Here is a 10369-nt window from a genome sequence, read left to right on the forward strand (position 1 = left end):
CACAAGAGAAAATATGCTCTACCAAAGCATACTTAGTTTAGCTTTTAGTCAGCTAAACTACAACTGTTATATAGTGGTAAATAAATTCAGGCAATAAGGAATTAAATGCACAAAAACTTCAACAATTTCTGAAAGAGTAACACTGACTGAAATTTATTTTAAAAATCTCTTAACATTTCTGATGCTGCAGTTTCTTGCCGTGGTTTACACTGGGTGCATCCACACAACTTTTTACAGCAAAATGATGTGTTTAAAGACAGAAAAGTGTGAACATTTAGTTCTAATACACTAAATGTTTCTGTATTTGGCCTGCAAATCATTTCTGAAAACCAATGGAAGGGGAATAAGCTATAGCAGCGCATTACTATTTACTCACCTTTTTAGTTTTGTATTATTCTGCTTTTTACATCACAATTTGTGGGTTTTTGGCCAGAGACAAAACGACAAATTGCGTGGAAAAGAGAACTGGAAAATGTTCAGTCCGGTGAGCCTTTTGAGCTTTAAACATCCTGAGTTTGGAGATGTTGGCGATCTTTTTAGAAATGTTAACATTAAGTTAAGTTATCATATACTCACAGAAACTTCTGCTTTCAGCTAACTTTGCTAATTATTTGCATATGACCCTAAAACAAATTTAAAATATCTGGACATTTTTGTCTTTGTGTAACTGCCATAGTAAATATTGATTGTTCTCTCTCTCATACGCACACGATGTGACCTCTCCTCCTGTTACAAGCGAGTATTGATCGCTCATAATAAAAATGAAAAGAATTATTCTAATATCTTCTTAAAACGTTCTTGGATAAAAATCCAAATCAAATGGATGAAAGTTTTAAAAAGATTGGACATAAGGAACTGGTCCCAACTTTTGAGTGGTGCATCTCGAAACATAATCCAATTTGCAGAACATGTTTTATGTGGGAAGTTTAATTGTTACTTTTTTGTGCAAAGAGTAATTATAATAGACACAATTAAAATTAGTAAAATATTTTTTTTCCTTGCTCATGTATGAAATGGATTCAAACTAACAGAGTAAAGTAGAGAAACTAAGAGAGATACCTACTGCTGGTAAGATATTGATTGCTAATAACTGCTCAATGGAAACTATCACTTCAGGACATAAAATACATCATGTTCTAAAACCGTAACTTTTTACAAAACTACAATTAAACTGTTTCAGTCGTTGAGTCTTGCAGGATACTACATCTTTAATGAAAACAACAAAAAAATGTCAGAATATTATCCTACATCATCATTACTAATAAACACATTAACGTTATTACTGTGAAATAATTAGCAAAACGGGAAGAGTAGGCTAAACTCTCTGCAGGTGTTCCCAGCTGGATAAAACACGATTTATTCCTAAAAAGGACAAATTATTGCAATCAAAGAGAAAAACTACATCACTGGCAGATTTTGAAGGTGCGGCACTGTGCTCACAATTTCCTGGCAATGACTCTCCGAGTGGGCTCACACACACACGCACACACACACACACGCACACACACACACACACACACACACACACACACACACACACAGTGGAAGAGCATCTCACCAACCAGCATTATGCAACCAACTTCTATAGATGCATTTGCAAAGAGGGCATTTTGGCTCTTATCTGTTGTGCTCTGAGGGAATAAGAAGCAGAGTTAAAAGGAGGAGAGCAGGCTGCAGCCGTTACATTTGCTCTCTATTTTCATGTGTGGCTCAGATGTTGACTCCAGGGTCACTCCAGGGTGTTTTTTTTCTGGGGTTTTTTTAGTTTGAGATTAGATATTTGGAGGCACAGTTGATTTTCCTCAAAGGATAACAGGTCTAGTGCTACACACACTCCATTGGTTAGCTTCACCCTCACATGCAGCACTCCTCCACGCTCTCCTAAACCCACACACAGATACGGCAAGTACTCACACAAACCTGGACACCCCTCAGTCCTTCAGAGCTGCTCCCAAACTTTACGCTGCCCGTTGCACCTCATTCTCATCTGACTCTCCTCATTTATTTGACCCTCTGATCACAGGGACACACGGTGCAAACTGAGCGATCCAGGCTGGGGTGGATGTGAGGCGGCTCACTGCAGCACGCCTGCTCACATATAGCATTAGTCACAGTTGCAGAGCAGCGATACTGAGGGAATCTGGCTTTGACCGTGCAATGAAGCGCCTTTCACCCACTCATGCTAGAGCGTGAGGGAATGAAAGACCAGCAGCCAGAGAAGTGGTCATCTACATATTTCAGTGGGCCAAACTTTTTTTGAGGCAGGATGGAGTCCATTCAGGTCAAAATCCTGCAAATATCTAAAATAATAAGGGCTCAGTTCTCATAAACATCCTTTAGATCACGTTGTTCTTTTCGCAGTGTTCACCATACAGGAAGTACGTGGAGATCATCTAACAAGTGTCACTACAAACTCACTGGGAGTGGATTTTTCTAACAGGATCGGGAACATTTCTGCATGTATTCCTCATCAACGCAGCACAGCAGCCCTACACTATGACAGCAGCGCACACGCATCCCTTATTACGATACTATAATTGCGGCATGCACACCGAACAGACGCTGCGCCGGATCTCAGTGCGCGCCTGTTTGGGCATCCATCTACCAGGCACTCTGGGCTATCTGCGCGCACCTGTCGGCTATGGTGCCTGCTTACATTTCCATATGACAGTCAGGGAGGAGAGGGGCACAGAGAGAGACAGAGTGCGGATGGAGGGAACGGGGGAGGAGGACAGAGAAGAGAGATGCAGTGGGGAGTCAAAAATTAGGAGGGGGGAGATCTCTGGCTTACCTTGGAAGGGAACATAGGACATGTTCCAAAAGCATCGGACGTGGGGCTTTGCGTCGCGGCGGTCTCTCGGTGCTCAGTAGTACTAGGGAACCAAATTACAAAATAAATCTGGAATTAAAATAAATCTAAAAAAAAAAAAAAAAAGCACGCGGTAATACTGCTGTTTACGGCTGCAGTCGAAGAAGAGGCCGATATTCCGCTGTGATAAAAACTGGCATCATAATCCACGACCGCTTATAAAGCGCCCGGTGCGAGGTGCATAAAAAATACAGGATGCGGGAATATGGTGTGTGTGTGTGTGCGTGAGTGCGTGTGTGTACGCGTGTTTATTTGCACGCTGCTGCTGAGGTGTGAGGGTGAAGCACGAGCGAGTGTGTGTGAGGGAGAGAGAGAGAGAGAGAGCGAGCGAAGGAGGGAGGAGAGGGGAGGATCGTGCACGCGCGCGTTTCTGTGTGTGGGCGCGCACTCACCTCAATATCTATATAACTGAGATTCAACTCGCGCGTTTTCCAATTCTGCGCGCGCCCCTTGACGAAGGCTGAGGAAGATAATGATGTTTGAGTGAGAGTAAATTCACCGCTTCAGGCCGGAGAAGACAAAGTCTGTCCGTGCGTGTGCGTGTGCGTGAGTGCGTGGAGCTTATGATATAATTCACTTAGCTCATGATCAAAAGTGAGGAATCCAACATCAGTGTGTTATATTGTCATTTTTATGGTTCCTTTACTGAGGTCTAATAAAGTTAATAAATACATTAATTCTAAAATAAAAGAAATGCCATAGAAATTTAAACAAATATATATAAATAGAAATTATTGTTAATAATAACTTTATGTATGCACTTTAACATAAAGTGAAAGTGAAAACATAATAAGTTAATAACTTATGAAAAAGCTTCTTTCTTATGTCTGATGTATGTTTTTACACTGAGATATTAAAACTCAGACAGTGATGGAGACATTATGCTAAGAGTCACATAAATATCGGTTTGTCATAAATCAATATCACCATCACAATTTTCAGCGATACTAACTGACTTATGTTTTGATTATATCTTAAAAGTTTCCCTATGACAAATATTTGTATTTTCACTGCATCTGGTTGCACGTATCAACCAGTGACGTGCGGTGAGGTTCATTGCTGGTGAGGCACTGACTTATGACGTAGACACCATCCATGTTATTGGACCTACGGAAATTTCGCGCATGCGTACAACGCTGGGGGGCAAAAAGACTTAATCTTTTACGTGTCATCCATGGCCGTGTTCTGTCAGATAGCCATGCGTTGTCAGATTGTCATACGCGTATGACAATCTGATGGCTATATCTGTCGGATCATCATACGTTGTCAGATCGCGATACACGTAGGACAAACTGACAGCTATTTCTGTCAGACAATTGTACGCTATGATCACCATATTTTATATTTAATCATCTTTATTAAGTCAGTGTTAGACCGTCATACAGCTGCTAATGTAATAACACTTTGTTATTAGCTACTGTATGACTTCCTGATTTCTCAGTTAACCTGTCTGATTGTCATACACTTTATTATTAGCTACTGTATGACATCCTGATTTCTCAGTTAACCTGTCTGATTGTCATACACTTTATTATTAGCTACTGTATGACTTCCTGATTTATTAGTTAACCTGTCTGATTGTCATACACTTTATTATTAGCTACTGTATGACATCCTGATTTCTCAGTTAACCTGTCTGATTGACATACACTTTATTATTAGCGACTGTATGACTTCCTGATTTATTAGTTAACCTGTCTGATTGACATACACTTTATTAGCTACTGTATACATCCTGATTTATTACCTGTCTATTGAAACATTATTAGCTACTGTATGACATCCTGATTTCTCAGTTAACCTGTCTGATTGACATACACTTTATTATTAGCTACTGTATGACATCCTGATTTCTCAGTTAACCTGTCTGATTGTCATACACTTTATTATTAGCTACTGTATGACATCCTGATTTCTCAGTTAACCTGTCTGATTGACATACACTTTATTATTAGCTACTGTATGACATCCTGATTTCTCAGTTAACCTGTCTGATTGTCATACACTTTGTTGTTAGCGACTATGTAACTTCTTGATTAATACCAATGACATCAGTTGTATAATGCAATATATTTAATATAGAACATTTTACTTCTGTATTTTTAATAATCCACACTATCACTGGTGGGGTAAAACTGTTTAATTGATGTTACACTTTTCACATTTGAACATGTCACCCATGTCTGTGGCACATTCTTTGTGTGTCCACCTTGAACAGTTGTCACACTGTATCTGTGAAGTGGACAGAAAAAGAAAACAGTTATGAGTTAGCAAGTGTAATGTGTTTGAAGTGTTAAATTGTACAGTTTAATTGTTTACCATGTCAATGATGTTCTCTGTTGCATTATAATGAAGCATGTTGCATGCCACACAGTACTCTTCCACCTTGTCTGGGAACAAATAAAGGCATTTTGAGTGTACTTTACCAAAAATAGTCAAGTACTATCTCTTTATATTCTGTTGACAAGCCATAATGTTCTACTTGTACATAACAGAAAATACTGCAATTTAGTATTTCATATATCTTTGGATTTTTTTAATGCTTTGGACTGTTCCTGCATGGCCTATGGGAAAATTTGTTCTTTTTGGAATGAGAAATTCTGTGATATGCTCCTAAACCATCTTGTGTTTTTGATTGTTAGAATATTAACAAAAACTGATCAACAGGTTTCACACAGACTTCCACAGTTCCCTGAACAGGGGAACTGGTTCTTTATACCCAACATTAATATAATTTTTTGTGTTCTGACCAAAAACTTCTTAGAATCATAGCTGTCCAAAGCTATAAATCTCCGAACATTCACAAAAAAAAAACCTTCTAATCTACATGTTTATGAATGTACATCCAACAATACAATTCTTGAAATACTGCAGAAAACGCAACAGCGAGTTTAAATGCAATTGACAGATCCCAATTTTATTGACAACACTGGTGGACACCATGTCCTTCCTGGCAACGCATGGTGAACACAGGGACTTCAAGTGACTCAAGAACATCTCCTGTCTTTATTAATTGAGGCAAAAGTCACACAGATAGTGACTGTTGGCTACATAACACAGGGGCTGTACTCGGGTATGTGATCTGTGAACCAGAAAAGCCTTCATGTTCCAAAAGCAACCTCAATTTGCAAAATCTTAATATATGTAAATGTGAAGCACATATAAAAACAAACTTAACATGAATGCTTTTCATATACATTAATAAAGATAAAGATTTATTTCGAAGGTGAAACACTGGTTTTGCCCCAGTTTCAGTGTGGGTAATACCCATACCAATACGGTTTCTGCTTGTACAGTCTGGTAGCGTGAAGAAAAAAAACGATAAGGAAAGTTAAAAAAATAAACAAATAATTCAAATTCAACATTTAAGAGTTTTAAGTAATCCTAATAAGTAAACCTATGTGTCGAAGTCCTATCTGGAAAGCCATCACTGTATCCAAGCTAGCAGACGTGTTATCCAACCCAAAAATATCAATGAACTGGGGAACGTGAATTTAAACGGGGCTTGTTTTGTAGTTTACTGCAGCTGCAGCAGCATTAAATTTGATTTATTTACTTACTTTTTATTGGGTCTTGTTTTTTCTTCTCGCGTATGATGAGCTGACGGCTCCTCTCGATATCGCAGACCTCCTGCAGAATGCGCATGCGTGCGCATGCGCACTTACTACATGTATGCTATTCTGACATGTATGGCTATCTGACAGAACACCCGCGTTAACTCAGTGAAACTTAGAAATGTAGGTATTAATTTCGTGCTATGATCCACAGCAAAGTGATCTGTATTCGCCAAGCTACGTTGCTAAGGCAACGCAGACTCGTTGCCATAGCAACTGACAACAATGTCACTTCATGTTTTAGGATTAAACACGAAAAAACATTCAAGAATTTTGCACACAGAACAGAACATTTAGTTTATTGTTGTAGTACGTTTTAGGCTTAATGTTTTATTAATAAATAATTGCTGTGGTAGATTAGCTACCGCTTCTACTTTACTGAATTATTTAAACATTAACTGTAGCCCACAAAACGCAGATTTAATTAAAAAACTAAACAAAAACATCTTATTGCCGTCTTACCTTTACGTATCCATGAAATCCATACACCCCTAATTCTGCACAAAAATATCCGTTCATCCAAAGCCAAGTCTATCCTCGGCATGTCTTTACTCCGTTTGAGAATCATCAAACTGTCTTGAAGTAAAACTTTCAGCTCCGGTGTTGGTCTTCCTTTAGTTATCATCTCCTGCTTCAATTGAAAATCCACTTTAGAAAACTGTTTAAGTGTAGAAATGCAGTCTTTCATGTTGACGTCGGAGGAGAGAAGAAAACATATTCATCGCGGTACTTTACTTATTTACTGTGTGGCTAGCTCCATGGCTAGCTCACTGTCTCTTACTCTGCAGTTGTGCAGTCACAATATCTGAGATCATGAGCGCCCCCAGCGGTGAGTCTGTTCTCTGCCGTTTCTTATCGCTCCTCCGCACACAAAACACGATACACCCACAGTTAATGACAAAAAACACTGTGCATCATATACATAAGCTAAATTATGGAGAATCAGTCCATATATTAAATGTTTCTTAGCCATTTTATAGCCGGCGTTCAGACAGGACGAACATGCTGTCATATAATGGCAGCCAGTGCAGTTAACGAGAGGTTGCGCAATCCCAAGTGAGGCTCAGCTGCTGCTGCCTCACCGGCTTAGCTTCTGAGCACTTTAATGGGAAAATGCGAAAATCCAGCGATTTTGAAGAAAAGCTAATCAGAATTGGTTAAGCTAAGTAAAAACTAGATACTTTATAGTACATGAAAATAGCTATATAAATGATTTTATATATTATTTTTCCATGCCTCCCCTGACCGCACGTCACTGATCAACATCATACAAGTTAATCAAATGACATATGGTGCAGAAGTACAGGGAAATACAAACTAACAATAAACCGGGTATGTTTCAGAAAAATCCTATTAGAATTATAAAAGATTCAGATCACTATGATCAAAATGCCAAAATATTCACTGCATTACAGGGCTCAAAATTTGAGCACCATTCAAGACAGCAGGTATGCAAAGTATTCAGCAATCTGCTTCCAAACTACAGTCAGAAGCTGTTGGAAGTTAATGAACTATGAATTAGTCCAGTAAAACTGGATTAAAAGTACAAAAAATTGGTGGTAAACAAATATAAAAGTGATGTTTGATCATCATCATTGACTGTGAGATTGGATCCTTCCTTAACTCATGTAGTTTTACATTTTTATCTGAATTAATTTTTTTCAGTCATTTTTTTTATTTTATTTTTTGACTTTGGGTTTGATTAGACATGATAGCTAATGTTATGAATGATTTACATTTTTCATCTCTAAAGAAAATCATTCCATTCAAGTTGTAAATGAGCAACACTTTAGAGAAAATTTAATTACATATAAACAAAGCCTACTGAGCAGGTCGATTTACCTAGATCAAAATTATGTTTCTTGTTAAATTCTTAATATTCTTCACCTGTCAAAAATAAGGCCACTGTTTCTCTGCTCGACTTTTATGTTCATGCAGCAGACAATAAAAGCTGACTTTAATGTACAAAGGAACACTGGCATATTTGATATTTGAATATCATTCAACTAAAAATAGACTGAAGTCAATAAGAAACTGGTGAGCCAAAATGGCGCCGTAAACTCGCTCATGATGCATTTATGCTACGTAAAACTTTAAAACTAATTAATGCTAAAATTAACGTTGTCAGTAACTTTTGTAGGCCTGTGTGAACATGTCCAGTTGAATTACTTTCAATAATAACTAGCTTAACGTTTAGCTTCTTAACGTTGGGCTCTGTTAGCTTGAGCTGTTAGAAGTATACTTCATTTTTTTCCGAAAAACCCACAATGAGCCTGTTTTAAACTAGTATAAAAAGCAAGTCATAAAGACAAACACGTTAATTCAAAGTCATGTACCTGTACATACGTTTGGTAAACATGTCACCATTCGCTGGTTCCTGTTTGGGATTCCTCAATCACAAATTTTACCGTTTTTCTTGGAACATCGTAGTTTCACAGGGTCAGTGAATGCAGCAGAACGAAGTGGCTGCCTTTAGGATGTTGAAGCGTGTACTCCATCTAGTGGTAAAACCTTGCCATTGCAAGCATAGCTCATATTTAAGGAATGGAGTTAAATACTATAAATATGTAAATAAAATTCTGTCAGATTGGGACCACCATTGTGTTCATTGGATGGATATTTTAGATTTTTTCAATGGATGAATATACAATTTTGTATTTATCCAGTGGATGAATGTTAAATAGTGCAACAGAAATGTAACCATCAGATTTCAAGAATGGATTCTTGAAATCATAATGGATTTCAAGAATCCATTATGATTGTTGAAATTTGTATTGACACAAGTAAGAAAAATATATTGATTTATAAATATCATTTGATTACATGTTTGGTTTTTAGCAAAATTCAAGAAAATATCAGTGCAACTCATGAGCCTGCAGACATATTTTCACATCAAAATGACAGCAATAGCAGCAACATTTCTGGAGAGACACGTCCCAGAAACAAAACAGAAATGTTGTGTTATTTGTCTGAATTTTCATTATTTGGCCCATCCATTCGTCTCGAGGTCTGGCGCAAACACAGGATGAACATCTGTCTTTTCCTGCTGGCAGCAGCCGCAAATTCTCAGCCACACACAAAGTAGCTAAACCCTCCTTCAGGACAAACTTGGCACTTCATCATCCCCATTTGAATAATTTACAAGGCTGTTCACAGTTGGATTTGGTTTTCATTTTAAAGAACAATACTGGGGATTGTTGGAAGTAGACCAAAAAGTTTTCATCAGTGTAATGGGTTTGTGTTTTTTTAAAAACTCACCAACTTTCAGGTTATGTAAATCATGGAGTAAACTCTGTTTCCAATGTTTCTGTAAAACCGTCAACTGACAATTTTTTCACCCTGTTTCTGATCTTGAATGTTGATTCTGCAAAGAAATGAACAATCAGATTCCTGCATTTTGGGGCCATAAAATATGCATTACAGACAGAAAAGATGCAAGCTGAACCTAAATATCAGTGGTCTGTCAGACACTGTCAGACCTGCTTGAGTTTTGGAAATATTTGGATGGATATTAACTTGAACCAGGACATTTTTCTAAACACACCACTAATGCAACACCTTAAGGAGAAAAAGTCAGATGCCCTACAGTTGCCTAGTTAAAGCTAAATCTCAACCAAACTGACTGGGATTTAGTTTTAGTCTAGTAGTTATTATGGAGAATTTGTGACCCCAAGATGTTTGTTGGATTTCTTGAACTGGGATATTTGGAGATTATTTTATGGTTGTCTTAAACTTTTTTTTTTTTTATTAATTACTTATTCCTCTGGTTGTTGATATGCACAGGTTTGGGTCACTAACTGTTATCTTGATGTTATGAAGAACAGCATTAATCTTTCTTATTTAAAGATTATACTCTTTTGTTTCCTGTTTTGAGGAGTTGGTAAAA

At 37.6% G+C, this 10369-nt stretch overlaps 1 protein-coding gene across 9 annotated transcripts in view; it reads right to left on the reverse strand.

The window, feature by feature from the left end:
• The window catches only part of syngap1b (synaptic Ras GTPase activating protein 1b), a 176116-nt gene extending 169080 nt beyond the window's left edge, over positions 1-7036 (reverse strand). For 7 of the 9 annotated variants that reach the window (XR_014091401.1, XR_014091402.1, XM_081616884.1 and 4 more), the window contains exon 1: positions 2792-3181. Coding sequence is in view for 7 of the 9 variants with exons in the window: in XM_081616884.1 (XP_081473010.1) it covers positions 2792-2813 (22 nt within the window). In the remaining 2 variants the exon portion in view is untranslated. Of the gene's footprint in view, positions 1-2791; positions 3182-6945 lie in introns of those variants that run through there. The other 2 variants (XM_081616880.1, XM_081616882.1) reach the window with 2 other exon arrangements.
• Positions 7037-10369: the final 3333 nt, after the last annotated feature.

This window comes from Poecilia reticulata, chromosome 16 (genome assembly GCF_904066995.2).
Source record: "Poecilia reticulata chromosome 16, P_reticulata-male-v2, whole genome shotgun sequence".
Lineage (NCBI taxonomy): Eukaryota > Metazoa > Chordata > Actinopteri > Cyprinodontiformes > Poeciliidae > Poecilia > Poecilia reticulata.